This window comes from Melospiza georgiana, chromosome 3, assembly GCF_028018845.1.
Source record: "Melospiza georgiana isolate bMelGeo1 chromosome 3, bMelGeo1.pri, whole genome shotgun sequence".
NCBI lineage: Eukaryota > Metazoa > Chordata > Aves > Passeriformes > Passerellidae > Melospiza > Melospiza georgiana.
Genome location: NC_080432.1, coordinates 35,641,377 through 35,657,452, shown reverse-complemented (window position 1 = coordinate 35,657,452; position 16,076 = coordinate 35,641,377). Strand labels below are relative to the sequence as shown.

At 44.6% G+C, this 16,076-nt stretch overlaps 1 protein-coding gene across 1 annotated transcript in view; it reads right to left on the bottom strand.

The window, feature by feature from the left end:
• Nucleotides 1-3,621, bottom strand: part of LPGAT1 (lysophosphatidylglycerol acyltransferase 1) — a 58,800-nt gene extending 55,179 nt beyond the window's left edge. Inside the window, exons 1-2 of the mRNA XM_058021222.1 lie at nt 3,564-3,621; nt 2,714-2,972 (exon numbers count right to left, since the gene is read on the bottom strand). Coding sequence (XP_057877205.1) covers nt 2,714-2,951 — 238 coding nt within the window. The 5' untranslated portion in view covers nt 2,952-2,972; nt 3,564-3,621. The remainder of the gene's footprint in view (nt 1-2,713; nt 2,973-3,563) is intronic.
• Nucleotides 3,622-16,076: the final 12,455 nt, after the last annotated feature.

The following is a 16,076-nucleotide window of genomic DNA, read 5'->3' as shown; positions in this document are numbered from 1 at the left end:
GACAGAAAAAGAGAAGGGCAGACATGATTCAGGAGTTCTTTCTCAGCTCTTCCAGCTATATTCAATAAAATATACCAACAATTATGCAACAGCAGCAAAGCCCAGAAGGGTAAGCTAGCACTCACCATATTCTCTTCATTTGGTGTCGAGCTTTCTCCTACACATTACACACAAATTACGGGAGCAAAAAAAGTCTGCCCTGAATCTATTCTGCAGGCTCAGTTTAAGTCCTTAATTACAAATTATTTATGTCGCTTCTTACCCAAGAGATGACCCAAGCTTGGAAAGGGAAAAAATAAATAAAACAAAAGAACTAAAATATACTTGCAACACAACTGAAGCAGACTACGCCCTCCAACTAAAAGACAAGTAAACTTATTTATCTGGTTACCCTATTAAAGACAAATAAACCAACAAAAAACGTTCACCAACTACTAAAAGACAAAAACTTCAATCTTTTCAATGAACCCATGCATATCTACTGTCTTGTATTTACTTTTGCAAAGATAGGACATACTGAAGCCTACCTTTGACTTAGTTTTTTGGAATTTAGAACAGAAGAATTCTGGAGCAATATCCCTTTCAGATGCACCACTGCAAGTCTTGGACACCAACTCCAATAAAACAGTATTTCAGTTCTGAGTTAGTTATGTCATACTGTATAAATAACAGGGGACCTAGTGGCAGGTTTTTATGAAACCATTAATCTGGAAAAAGACACAGATTACTCTGTCTGCATATTTTGAAGCCAGAAAGATACACTTTCCAGGCCCGTTCTGCAAGTGGTAGAGAGCACTGATGAGGTGAAAGAAAGGACAAAGAAAGAAGCTGTTCTTGCTAATTCATATAATTTCAGTATAAAACACACTAATGACAAATAAAATGCATTTAAACTAAACTCTCATACAAGCATTTGCTCAAAATCCTCCCCAAAAGCCATGCTTCATAGTGAAAAGCAAAAAGAAGGGCCTCCTTACCCGTACACCATCCCTTAAAACACTTCTGCATAGCAGTCTGTAAATACTTCAAACAAATATACTAAGACATTTCAAGACCATAAAATAAGTGATTTCAAATCAGTAACACCAACCAACAGATGCTTCAGGAAGATTCTAGGATATGCAAATCATGCTAAGACCACCCTCCAAGCAAAAGGCAAAAGAAACCACACAGTTCTGCAGTCAGCAGTGAAACTACCCTGAGGAAATGGCTTTCAAAAATTGTCATGGGACAATGAATTTTAACCAGCACCTTCAGTACACATAGTGGATCCTCGAGGTCAGGAGCTGCATGACTTTAACATCACCATTATGGCCATAAACTTTCCCATTTCCAATTAATAGTACACAAGACACCTTGAAAGTCAGTCCTTCCTGCTGGAAGGCCTGTGTGCTTTATGACATAAAGCAGACTTTTACAAGTGTACCTGCCACTGCAAACACCATGTGGACTTCTTTTAATGAGCAAACATATAAAAAGGCCTTTAAACAGCATCTCTGGATAAGCTTGAGCCGTACCAGGCAAGGCATTTTGAAGCAGTGCAATGCTGCAACAGCTCTGGCCCGACAGATCAGAGTCCAGCTTGCTGCTGCTGCCACCATGTCCTTAAAAAGCATGGGAAGCTCACCTAGAGTATCCACAGAACCTCTGTGCATCTTGGAAAGGCACAGGACAGGGCACCAAAAGCCACAGTGGCACTGAGGCGTCAGCTCTCGTTGCCTAACAAGCCTCCGTCTGGGCCAACACTGACTTTCTGACTAATCAGGAGTCTGACCAGACTCCAGAGCTGGCTGCTGCCATTCCTTGTTTTTCTTGTTTACACAAGACCTGCAGACGCAGCCTGGGCAGAAGAGAAGGAAAGAATTTTAGGAGGGCTGCTCACACTTTGCACTCAATAGATTCATTTCTTCCCTTTCCAAAGCTCGTACAAAGAACTGATGGCTGGTTTTTTCATGAAGTGCAGTAGCCAGGATGAAAATCAGTGCATTCGAGGACAAGACCAGAGCCTTCCTTAATATTTCAGTTCAGTCCATCACCTTGATGAGCCTATGAATACTAAACGAGCAAAAACAAGTTCAGAAATAACCACAAAGCAAGCATGCAGAGGGAAAACCCCTACAGATACTGTAATTAGCTCTGCTAACAGTAAATGAAGAGTCATAGGGTTGGGAAATATTCCGTATCACTACTCGAATGAAAGAGGTTCCCTCTGCTTCCCTCCCTTCTGAGACGGCACAAAAGACAGTCGCTGCTGCAAGGAGCAGAAGACCTACTCTTCTGACAGGAGCTTTGTGTCCAACTTCTCAGCCTTGGCTCCTGATGTTTCTAAGGGGAGATGATTTAGAGATGCACCCACTTAATATAAGAAAAGTTCTACTAGCTACACGCATAGTACGAACCAACTCTCTTCTGAGGAGATGTATCTTTTTCGTGAAACAGTAAAATAACGTGATCAAGATACTAAGGAGAAGGCATATTTCCCATTTCACTAGCACAAAATACTGACTGCAAACCTCTTCAAACATATAAAGTTTCTAGCTATGACTTAAAAAATGTTTCAGTACACAGCATCTCAACCCAGAAACACATCTGTAAGACAACTGAAAGAAGAACATCCTGCATATTTACTACATTCAGATATTCCCCTATACATCCCCTTATCAAAACAGTCTTTTAACACATTAGTATGTTTTAATTAATAAGACATTCTTACCTGTGTATCCTGCCCACCAGCCCCAGGAAGCCACCATAGCTAAAAGCCATTTAAATAACACTCCTTCGATATACCAGAAGCTTTTGCTGTCCAATATTCGGAGAGGCTGCAGCACAATTAAATACAAGACGTAGGACGGAATAGCAACCAGGTTATTGGCGACCATAAAAGCAAACCTGAGGAGTGCTTTGAGGCAGGTGTAGCCCAACTTCTGGGCCTTCTCTACAGTCACGGCCATGCTCTTCACAGCGGGACCGTCCTGCGGAGAGAGGGACAGCAAGGTGGCACCAGGAGGGCTCCTCGAGTGGTGACACCAAAACCAAGGTGGCACGGGGAGCGCTCCTCGAGTGGAGACAGCAAAAACACGGTGGCACAGGAAGGGCTGCCCGAGTGAGGACAGCAAATCCACGGTGGCACAGGGAGCTCTCCCTGAGAGGGGACAGCAAAACCACGGTGGCACAGGGAGCTCTCCCTGAGTGGGGACAGCACAACACGGTGCCAGGGGAGCGGAGCCCGAGGGGGCGAGGCGCGGGTGTCCCCGGCCCGGCCCCGGCCCTAACCCGCTCCCGCTCCGGCCGTGGGTCCCCGGGCAGGCAGCGACCCCCGCCCCGGGGGTAGGCACGGACGCTCCGGCGCGACCTCCGGCCGGCGCCGCCTCCGTGCCCGGGCTCCGGGGCAGCCCAGCCCGCACTCCCGGCCCGGGGCACTCACGCGTGCTCCCGGCCGCCCTCCAGCTCCCCCTCCCCGCAAAGGCGGCGGGCGCTCCGGCGGCCTCTCCCCCGCCCCGGCGCGGCTGACAGGAGCCCGGGCCCGCGGGGCGGGGAGGCGGCGGCCCGGCCCCGGGACTCACCTCCGGCGGGGCGGCGGAGCGGCGGCGGAAGCGGCGGGGCTGGGGGAGCTGGGCCCGGCGGCGGTGTGGGCTGGCGGCGGCGGCTGGCGGCGGCTCATGGACCCGGCGGAGGCTGGCCCGGCCGCGGCAGCGCTGCTCGCCCTGCGGCTCCCTGCGGAGGGAGAGGGGGGCGGGCGGCGTGAGCGCGGGGGAGGCGGGAGCGCCGGGCCGGGCGGGCAGGCGCAGACCGCGGGTTCACCTCGGTTCTCCCGCGCCCGCGGCCGGGCCTGGCACGCTTCGCTCTGCTTCGCTTTGCGTTCCCTTCCCCTCCCCTCGCTTACCCTTCCCCTCCCTGCCGGCTCGGCGCTCCGCGGGCGGGACCGCGCCGAGCCCCGGCCCCGCAAGGGCAGGCGGTGCCGCGGGCGGGGGGAGGACCCTGCACCTGCCGGGGGCGGGGGTTCGTACCTCGGCACCGCCGCCGCCTCCGAGCCCCCGCCGCGGGCTCATGCCGGGCGCTGCGGCCGCGCTCCCCGCCCCCGCCGCGTCCGCCCTGACCGCCCGGGAGCGGGGCTGGCGCTGCAGCGAGCGCCGCCCCCGCCGGGCAGCGCACACCCCCCGCGCCGTCCCGCTCTCACTCACACACCGACGCACACACAGACACACAGACAGACAGACACACAGACATCGGGACGGATGCCGCAGCGCATCCCGGGCCGGCCCGCGTTCCGCGGAGGGGGCACAGGCAGCGGCTGCCCTCAGCGCCCGTCCCGGGCCGGGCGGGGAGACACGGGGACGAGCCGAGGAATGGCCTGAAGCTGTGTCAGGGCAGGTTTAGGATGGATGTCAGGACAAGGCTCTGCACCCAGAGGGTGTTTGGGCACTGGAACAGCTCCCCAGGGCAGTGGTCACGGCACCCAGCCTGGCAGAGCTCAAGCAGAGTTCGGAGCACACTCCCAGGCAGGCACACGGGGTGACTCCCGGCGGTGTCCTGGGCAGGGCAGGGAGCTGGATGGGATAACCAGTGCTGTGCATCCCGGATAACTGTGGTTGTGTGAGCAGGCAGCAGCATGGCTGGGCCCCACCACTCCCCCCCACCCTCGGTGTTTGGTTAAAGTTGGGCAATCGGGGAAGGTAGAAGAGGATGCTCCACAGGTTCCCTCAGCACCACCAGAAAAGCCCTTTGGGCCCAGACAGCAACAGTGCATTTTGTCTTGTCCTGAGTGCCTTGTGTGTGCTTTTTATAGCTCTACTTCTCCAGTCTTCTTCCTTCTCTCTCATCCCTGCCCAGCAGCCACAAACATCATCTACCTCCAAACCAACTCTGTGATGGTCTCCAGCCTACAGAGACACCTGATGCCAGCACAGAAGCAGCTGAGGGCAGAGACTTGACAGCCCCATGCAGAGAACCTGCACCTTTACAAAACCACTCCAGGGTGAGGCTGTTTTGCCTTCTGTGTAACTGCATCTTCCCTTGTGGTGATACAGGACTGTGCCTCTTGTCTGTTCGCTGTGCCTGTCAGACACAGCTCTGCTCCTGTCCTCTCTGTAACCCCTGAAGAGGCCATGGAAGAGCACAGACTTCCATCAACTCTCTGGCCTGACCAGGCTGCTCCCCCTTCTTCCTTGAGCTGTTAAAACACTGAGCAGAATGGCTTTGCAAGTGATTTTAACTCTGCTTGCGTTTCTAAGGAAGAGCAGCAGCTGAAAACACCTTAACAAGGAGATATGCTAGAAGGTCTCTTGTGCTGAAAAAAGAAAAAAAAAGTTCAAATTGTAATATGTGGACTGAAAAACATATCAGTTTCCCATACTATGTGTAAAGCTAGTCTACTGTTTCATAGACAATGAGGCTTCAGAGATGACTGTACCATCAACAAAATTAAATCCCAACCTCTATTCCAGGAAGCAAATAAAGTTGTTATTGCAGATAAATTTAATTTGAGAACTTAAAAATGCAAACAACCAAATAATACCATCATATTCTATTTGAGAAAAACAAAACAACACTAAACTTCTGACCTTTTGACAAAAAGAACACATCTTGCATAAGTGTTTCCAAGTCTGGGCGTTTTTTTGCCTGTCTTATTTTTATTCCTAGGTTAAACCTGACAGTTGTGCTCAGTAATCATTATGCAGTCAGCTTGAGCTGTTCTGAAGTGCTACCAGCATCAGTAGAACTTGAGTTTTATGTTGGTTTGGTTTTTTTTTTTCCATATATCTCATACAAACAACTCTGGGCATACACTTGAGGTTATTCTCAGCAAAATTTTGCTCCAAAATTCTCAGATAGAAAAAAGGACAATTTTTAGGCTTTTATTAAGGATACATTTTAGGTTTCTTACATCAAACAGCAAAATGAAGCTTAGTTTATGTATCATTCCAAGATTAAAAATATTTATGATAATAAATTTTTAGAAAATTTAAAGTCTCTTAATTTTATTCCCACTGCACAGTTGGGAACACTATTCTGAAGCCTGATGCATCCAATGAGGGACTGCAGAAATGATGTTAGACAAGTAATGAATTAGGCAATTTATCCTGCAGAAAGGAATTGCACATGGGGAAGCAGCTGTACAAAGCATTCATTCTTTGTCAGTGACTGCCTTGGAGCTTAGGAAGCTGTGGTTTAGCATTCTGCTGAATGAGCTCCTAGCAGAGACCCACCCCTATTCCTCATTTCCTGGCCTTCCCATGGACAGCCCAGTCCTAGGAAGTGTGCACAATGAAATAACCCCACTGCTCTGGACAAGCAGCTGTGCCACCCAGTCTGAGCCTCTGGAGAATCCTTTCTAGTACCAAGTTACATGTGTGCCATTACTGCAAACAAAAAGGAGACAACTAAAAGCAGCAAATTTTTATTTGGTCAGTAACTCTGAAGCCCAGAAGTATCACAAGTGATTTTTGGTTTCGATTTTAAGAAAAATAAATTCTATTTTCTGGAAGTCATTCCTCAATCTCTGAGCTTTCATTATATATAGTTTGTCTTTTTACTACTATAAATGCAAAAAAAAGGGCAAAGTATTAATATAAGCAGCTCTCACTTTATGGCCTTTTTAATAATTTCTCTAAAGTTTACATGTTTTTTGACTGAATACCCTGCCTATAACGTCTCTTTTCAGCCTCACAGAAATACTGACAGGGATGTCACTATTGATCATTGTAAAAATACATTTTAATGTGCTACGGATATGAACATTGGTTAAATTAGGTCATTAACCAATGTCAACAATTGCTGGAGCAGATAAATAAATATTGGAGTTGTCTCCCACTTACCTTTCTAAAAAACCCACAGGCCACAAACACAGAAGAAGGCTGGGCTTGAGCACATGTTAGAGGTGTGGATGTGACACAGTAATAAACAAACAAACATCTGTTGTGTTTGGCTGCTTTAACAATTGTCCAGAGGAGCACTCAGCTTACTGCACAGGCTGGCCCTGAGCTCTGGCTCTGATTCCAGTCAGGTGCCAGCCACAAACTCCTCAGAGGCCTTTGAAGAAGGTAACATGTCTCATGTCTGGGTGCCCTTCCAGAAGTGACTGAGCAAATCAAAAGCTGCTCATTTGTCACGACCAAATTCAATCAGCTCTCCCTGCTGGCTCTCTTTGCAGCAAACTGAAGCTGCAGATGCCATGTGGTTGGAGCAGAAAGGGTTAGGAGGGTGCACTCACATGCTGACAACTGTAAAAACAAAATGGCCTTTTACAAATCATAATCTCTCTCATACAGACAGCAAGGACAAGAAAATAAATTTTCTGAGAAATCTCAGAAATTCTACAGAGCAGAAAACAGCTACTGCTTCCAGCCTCTCAGAAAAAAACAGCTGGCTACTTGGGGAATTAGCTAAAATTTTATTTTAAAAAGAGAGCATGATAGAAAACATGGAAGAAGACTAAATTGCCATGAGGAACTACAGAGATGGGAACATGCAGGGCACAGGCTGCTGGAAGATGCATAATATGAAATACGGAATATTCTCAAGGGAACATAAATACAGAAAGTATCTCAAGTGAATTAAGTAGTTAGCATTAGGTTTGGAAAAGTCACGGTTTAAAGAAGCATCAAGAACCTATGTTTTCTATAATCTGCAATGAACAAAGGGGAAAAAAGATAAAGCCACACAAAAGCACAAAAGGGAGGAAGTTTTAGGATATGGAAAAAAATAAATTACATTTAACCTTCAATTCTGAGCTGCTTTGCAGTGTCAAATACCCCAGTGTGAAGGATTTTTAGCATTACTGTCTTCAAAACATTTAACATTTTCATTACAACAGTTAAACCTTCCAAAATACTCTGTAACAGTAGTTTCTACTGCAACCTCTGTGAGAAAGGCAAGATCCTTCCATTCTCCAAGGAGATTCTCAGATTTAAAGGGCAGTATCAGTTACTCCATCTCCACCAGCTGCACCTCAGGAGGAGCTCTGCTTGTCCAAGTCCCTTGAACTTCAGTGGCAAGCTGATCCCATGTTCTTTCCTGCAGTCACCCAACAGCAGCCATGCTTCTTACAAGATCTATTTTCAGTAATCTTTCAGACACACAAGTTCCTTTGAAGGCTCACCTTCATTTATCACACACAAACATAAAACCCAGGCCACTCGCCTTTTGTCATTTCTCTCCAGGAAGTAAATGTTATCAGCCTATTTGACCTTTTAGTCAAAGATGCTTTTTGTTTGTACTCTAATTCTTTTAAGGACACTTCAGAGTAACACGAAGCAGCAGTTAAAAAGGAAGTAAATTGTGGCAATGACTTTACCACATTTCACATTCCTGAATTTATGCAAAAAGGCTTTAACTGAACCTCAGCCCCCTGCTAAGTTCCCTTCCCTTGCTTGCACTTCCAGATCCCTGCACCAAGATGAGCCAGCTGCAGCCTTGCCAGTTCCCCTGGCTCTAGCACACAGAGTTGTCATTTTTGCTCATTTTCTCTAATATTTAAACCTTTGGGTGAAAGGCTAAGTTTTTCATGTTAAAAAAATTATAGGCCTCAGAGGAAACATCACAAACATGACCAAAACTTCCAGGCTCCTGATAAATGCACACTTTTCTTCTCCCTTCTACTAGCTTCAGCTGACATCAGATCTTAGACAGTGCTCATTTAACAAGACTGCAGGATGCCAGGTAAAGGTCTTGAGTTGTTTTAAGGCCATTTTTTATCTCTAGTGTAAGACAGACTAAACAAAATGTATTTTTTCCTGAGTGAATAAAAAGTTGAAGCATTGAAGTAGCAGCATTTGACCTGAAATGGGTTTTGGATGTTGTTTGTTTGGCTGTTTTTTTTTTTTTAACCAGGAATCATTAAATATGATGCAAGTTGGATTGTTACATGGCTCTTTAAGTTAATATTTCATTCAAAAAATTTTGTAAGCCTAAATGAGACCAAGTAAACATTTTATAACCAGGCATTATTGCATTTGTAATTTTGCCCAAGGGAATTTTATACAGTTAGACACAGACAGAAGAAGAAACTCTGGCTCCAGTGAGGCAACTCTAGTGCAATGCTTGAAGCTCTGTCCAACATAAAGTAAAAATTAAAGTTGACATACAGCTTCTGGGGTGTTCTCAGAGCAAACCAAGCCAAGGACACCATGCAACATGGAAGACACAGCTACACAAAATCAGGATGTAAAAATACCAGTGTACAAAAATGCTGGTGAAGAGAAGAGACTGCTTGTGTCTAATGCTGGGGCTGGCTGTGGTCCCATCACTCCATCTACTGAGCCCTGCATCAAACTGGGTCTTTATATAGTGAGATTGTCAAGAACGTGGACTGCATCCTCCCTGCTCTGCATTTCAGAGGGAGCTCATCTGGTGGATTGCTGCTGCTCAATTTAATTGGCCAGCATAGTTGGGCATTCTCTATGGGAAGGTATTTTTGTCCCATTTAATACCTAATTTTTATTTATCACATGCTTTCCAATTGTTTGCTGAGTCCAAGGCAGTGTCAAAATAGATTTACTGGGTATGGACACATAAAAAAGTGATAGTTCATAAACTTTTCAGGTGTAGATTATGTTCTAATATTTAAAAGTACTCTGTTATTTAGGATGTTTGTCAAGGGTTTGTTTTTAACTGGTTTTGGATGCATTTATTTCCTTTGTGTGTGATAACCAGCATCTGTACTACTGCCACCACAGAGGATCTAAAGACACTCTTAAGGATAAGCTGCTGAGGGGGACAAAGCCAGATGATGTTTCAGTGAAGGCTATCTTGATCTCCCAAAAGAGTTTTGGCACATTAATATCTGAATGTACTTATTCTTTCTGCAGTATAACAGGAGCAAATCAAGGAATTTTGGAGCTGTTAAGAACAGTGCAGTCATCTTGTTCATAACCTTCACCATTTGTAAGACAGCAAAACCCAGAATATATCCCATTGGAACAACTTGCCAGCTAGTCAAGACTAGCAGAAGGTGAGGCAGATGTAGCCATTGCTCCCTTTCTTCTACCAGCTCTGTGCAAATTTCATAATTTTCCTCTTAGGCAGAGCTTGTTAACCTTCACACAATGCCACTCTTGGATTTTCCATTTCAATCTGTTTTACATAAGATGTACACATCATATTTATCATTTTTGGGGTTACTCTTGGTCCAGCATATGATTAATATAGGGCCTCATATTGCAGCTACATGTTCTGTAACTCATATGCAGACCTGGTAAGGTTACTCAATGTATTTCACAGTTGGCCAAATCAATATAATCTTAAAAACCAGAGAGGCTGTTCCTGCTATTGCAATGCCTTTTCATACTGTAATAAAGTCTCCATAGCAGCCCCTGTAATTGTGAGCTGAATAATACAGGTGTTTTGAGGTGTCTGATTTCACATTAAAGCAAAACTGAAGACTTTGACAGAGGCCTCTTATTAAAGATGGGTAACAGATACAGCACAATGCAGCCAGGTGGTCAGTGAGCAGCACTCCCTTTGCTGCTCTGTGGAATGTTTTTAACCTTGCTCCGTGTGTGTCAGTCAGTGGGCAGCTTTGACAACAAAGCTGGGTCCTCATCTCAGTTCCATGGGTGTTTTCTTCACCCCATTGACACTGCTGTCACCAAGGTAGGTTTGAGCTGAGGGTTTGCTTTTGATTTTGTGGCATCTTGTTTTGGGTTGGTTTGTTGGCATTTTTGAAAGAAAGGAGCTCTAGAGTTACTCCAACTAATTAATCTTTAACCTCTTTGTTTGCTTGGTTATGAAATCTTTTGTCCATAACATGGATTTAATTCAATCCCATCTACAGAATCTCACTACTTCAGGCAATGATAACATGCTGATTATATATAAGCTTGCACTTTGCAAGATTTTTTTGTAAGCCCATTAAGTTTGCATAAGGAAGCCTGCTACAAACACAGAGATGAAGCCAACCTGTTTTTAGGCAGATGGGACTCCTAACATTTTCTAGTTATCACACTGTTTTGTGATTAGCCATTTTAAAAATATATATATAGAAAAAACAGGAATTTGACAGCCCTGAATTAATCTCTAATATTTCTCTCCATCTGTACTGGCAAACTAAGCACTATGCTGTATGGTCCTGATCATAAAGTTCATATGTTGCATAAAGATCAGATGAGGCTCTTATTGTCACTCAAGTTCACTTCAAGTCAGCATTTACCAGACGGACCTACTTGGGTTTGGTAAACTCTTAATAGAAAGTCAGTGTTTGTAGATCAAACCATAAATACAAGAGAACTAAATAAATACTTATCGCTGTTATTAAATGTGATTATCACACTTCAATCCCTAGTGAACAGCTTGTTACAAAATAAAAGAGTTATTCACACTACTTTATCCTTCTTACATTTGTTGAATTCTATATCAGTACAATCTAAAATTAATATTGATGTTTCAGGAAAGTGGTGATTTTTGAGTTGAAAAAGAAAGTAGGGAGTTCAGTGTAACAACAACAGCTGCCTTTGTGGGGGAGTCTGTTTGTCCAAGTGCTGAATTCCAGTGATTTCAAACAGCACTGGTCAAAGTACAAAGATCCATCCTATTTGAGCAGACTGAAGACCTGGGGACAAACTAATAGGTCTGATCCAAGGTCCACTGTACATTTCCAGGAAGCCAGTATTGTAAAATAAATACCATCTCTGAAATCTGATTAGGACAGAGATCTATTGAAATACTCCTCATCTTCCCTCCCCCAGTTTAGCACAGCATGCAACCTCCTTGTCTTATGATGCCATATGCAGCTTTGCAACTGTTTTGCTGAGCTTCCTCAAGACTATGTTTAACTTGGTTACCCAAAGAAGGTCATGAACACTTCCATGGTGCAAGCTGCTTATACAGTTTTTGCACAAGCTCACGGAAATCCAAAAGGAGAAGTCACACCATGATTTGCATTCAAGCTGCCCACATCCTCTGCAGCCTTGCTACCTGCCTGAAAAACACAGTTGCAGACTCTCTGCTGAACGCAGAATACTGATGTCCACTGTTAACAGCAATTAATCATTTCTTTGGGAAAACTTCAGTTAAAGATACTCTTGGCACTAGTTAATGAGTAATCATTAATTAAGGTAGACAGCACTATCAGTTAAGCATTAAAAGGTGACCTGTTTTGGGGGTTTTTGTGTGGTTTTTTTTCCCTACAGGGAAAGATCATAGAACCACAGAATGGCCTGGGTTGGAAGGGACCTTAAAGACCATTTAGTCCAACCCCTCTGCTCTGTGCAGAGACACCTCCCACTAGACCAGGTTGCTCAGAGCCCCATCCAACCTGGCCTTGAGCACTCCCAGGTATGGGGCATCCCCAGCTTCTCTGGGCAGCCTGTGCCAGAGCCTCAGCACCCTCACAGGAAAGAATTTCCTCCTAATATCCAATCTAAACCTGCTGTCTTTAGTTTGAATCCATTCCCTCTTGTCCTGTCACTGCATGCCCTTGTGAAGAGTCCCTGTCCATCTTTCTCACAGGCTCCCTTCAGGTACTGCAAGGCCACAGTTAGGTCCTAACTGAAGTCTTCTTTTTTCCATGGATGCAGGAGAAGGTTGGATTCCAGAAAAACCTTATACACCTTAGCTGTAGTTTCATATTAAGTTTTTCACCCTAAGCCTTGGCCAGGCCCAATGTGCTCAGCAGGAGAGGAAGGGAGGAGGCACCACACCCTGTCCTATGACTGGCATCAACAATAAAGCCCATTCCTGTCCTCCCTACAGCCAATCCAAACCACTTTATCCTGATTTACACCAGCCAGCAGCACAGACTTGGGCAACAGTCATCAGTCAAAGAGGAGCTCTTATTTGGATGATAGAAATGCTGTTATGTATTTTTTACCACAGACATCCAAGACCAGTTCCCTTAATCTGTGCCACAGCACTAACGTGTTTGTAAGGGACAATTACTTCCTATTTTCATGCCACACAGTCATGTGCTGCCCAAAAGCTCCATAGGTTGGCATGTGCAGTAAGAGCTGGAAATTGTTCTTCCTGAAATACCACAAATATTTATCATTAGTGTTATTGATGCATTTCAACTTAATAAAATGTTGTAAAACCCATTACACCATTGTTAACTGTGGCTAAGAAAAGCAATCCTAATGGCATGGATTAATCCACAAGGGATTACATAGTTTGATTTGTTCAGCCTAAATCAACAAAAAGGAACAAAGAAACTAAAGTAAGGTTTCAAAATCATACAGTTTCCTAATGATAGCTGTAACTGTAATACTATTTTTGTAAGGTTATGTATTTAAAAAAAAATATTGAGGAAAGTAAAAGCATAACAGAAACTCCCATTGTCAAACAGAAGTGATGCAAGTGGAAGATAAAAACCCTTTCAACTATCTGCTCAACTCTTACTCCTTTTTCTCCATATGGAAGTATCAGTAGTCCCAGTTCCACTGAGCTCCTCTGGAGCCCTGCTGCCCCTTGTCAATCCAGTGTGGCCCAGGCTGAGGCTGACCAACCTACAGTGTTTTGTGCCTCATTCCACACTGTCTGAAATGCCAGTTTCTCTTAAGTCCCAGCTGTCACCTCCCTGCTCTCCAGCCCCAAGGTTTCCAAGGGAAACTGGAGGCCCTGAGCAAGACACTCACCATGTTGTTCAGGTGGGGATCCATCCCCAGCTTTGGGGCTTGAAAAATGGCATTAAATTCAGCTGTGAGATTGATAAATGAAGTCTCATTATTGGCAGAACTCAGATCTTCCCACTTGCTTCCACTTCAAATTGTCAAGACTGAGACATCAGTGGAAGCCACTACAAATTTTGGAAGCCAGGAGGAAGGAGAATAAAGAACAGGCTGATGTGTTGAGGCTGTGAAAAATTATCAAACAAGATGTGCCTTGTGGTAGTGCTGAATGATACATCACAGCAAATTCAGTATCATAGGACCATAACTGCTTATCATACTCAGCTCTGAGAATGGTGTACTGAGTTAATAGAGGTCAAGAATTAATTGCATGTCTTTCAGATAACACTTCTAAATGGCAGCATCTGTCTAAAGTGAAGACATTAATTCAAACCTTTTAGGCCAAACATTTACAGAGAAGCAGAAAGTCCCAGCCAGACCAAGAATGTGCAAAAGTAAGCAAAATGTTATCTTGTCATAAAATGTGTCTTGATTGGCAAACTGTAAGTGTGGATCAAAGCAGTGATATGCTGGAGAAAGAGCTCAATACAGCAGTGTAGGCTTGAGTATTTAACCTACTCTTTCATGTTCTATTCTCTGTTCTTGTGTATTCCAAGGAATTTGCCCCCCAAACCCAGCCTTGCATCCTCTTTTCCACTGTTAATACTTAGTGATGACTGAGTTAGATTCTTTCTTTCAAGGCAAAGCTACCAAAGATGAACACCAGTTCAAAAATAAACAACAGTTGAAGAACAAATTATGTTGCATTTGTGAGAGCTTGTTAGTAAGGGTTCTCAGGCTTGACTGGTGAAGAAACAGGACATACCATGGGGTGGTATTTGAATTCCAGACTATCTTGGTGCCTGAGATTACCAGCTGCCAACCTGGCAGGGAGCAGCCCTGGCCAGGGCAATGTCTCCGATATTCCAGGAGTATCTACCATGCCCAGTGATAAGCTCTTTCTGTTCCTGAAGGCAGGGAGGAATGGAAGCAGAGGCTTGACACCTTCTTGTTCCACAGCAGCTATTGCTGTCTCAGGTTGGGGTGGAGGCCAGTAATTTGGACTATGTAAATTATATTGCACATTCCACTCCCTACAACACACACTCTTATTGTGGTAACTTCTGTCTCCAACTGGAGGTAATATAGGAGTTGTTACATTCCTCAAATATTGATCATCTCTCCCCTAAGGATGTGGTGCACATAAAAAACAAACAAACAACACCCCCAGCCAACCAACCCCAAACCTAGACCAACATCAGTCGTTAGAGGAGTGCACAAAAACATTCCCTGGGCTCCCTCTCCTAGATGGCAGCAGCTGGGGCTGTGAGCAAACATTAATTACACGTGTCCAAATCTACAGCAGAAAGGCTCACATTCCAGGTGAGGAATCTCTGCCACTCATTATGCTGCCAGACACCTTCACACTTGCTCCTGGCCACCAAGTCTTCCAGGTGAGAGGTGAGGAGGGAAGGGAACAGCCCTGACACATGGTCAGGCTGAGGCTGCCTCTGAGTGTAAAGCAGCCAGGGTGATCTGCACTGGACACAGGAACAGCACTGCCCAGCTCATTCTGCTCCTCTTCCTCTGACAGAAACTCAGACCATCACAGCTTTTGCAAAGGTAACTTCAGGGAGTTACAGAAAGAATCCAAGGGGGCGTTTGGAAGGACTGGGTACAAGCACTGCTGTGCAGGATGACCTGTTAGAAGCTGTGGATTATGTCTTGAGGAGATGGATGAAAAAATGCAAGCTAGCAGCTGAGTGAAGACATAACTGAGTAGAATCCACTGGTGAATTTGCAAAATCAAGGCAATAGATTGCAGGGGGAAAAGTTGATCAAGCTTGCTCAAATACACTCTGTAGAAGCCTCAATCATTGCAGAACATCAGGAAGATTTGCAAACCTCTGCTGTAACCAACACACCCAGGAGCAGTCATTCCTCAACAGTACTTGCCAGAGGCCTTAGAAAACACTACTTGACTTTATGTTCAAAACAAAAAGATAAATCTTGCAATTTTAGTTTTGCAATGCTGCAGCTCAGAGATCAGCAGCTGCCAAAACCCTACAGTCTCTGGTCACCATCTTTAAAAACAGATGAAAAATGAAATATCCTTCCAAAAGAAATGGATGAACATTCTGTTCCAGTAGAAAAGCAATGAGTATCACAGAAAAACTCTCTGTACCCTTGTTCACAGAAGCTCTTCACCCTGTGAGCTGTGTTGCTGAGATCCTACCCAGCCTGGAACAGCTGATGGAGTTCACATTGAATTTCAGCTGAACTGTTATAAAAATCCTGCAGGGTTTCCACAAAAGGTCATCACAATGTATGTAAATGCAGGATGAAAGGATATAAAAGAACATACAAGATAAACAATTGAATTCCTGATTAAAAATAGTTCAGCTGAACCTAGGAATTATATAAACACCAAAGATGACTTTTTATAATCTGATCATGCTAGTCAGTGACTTCATTATG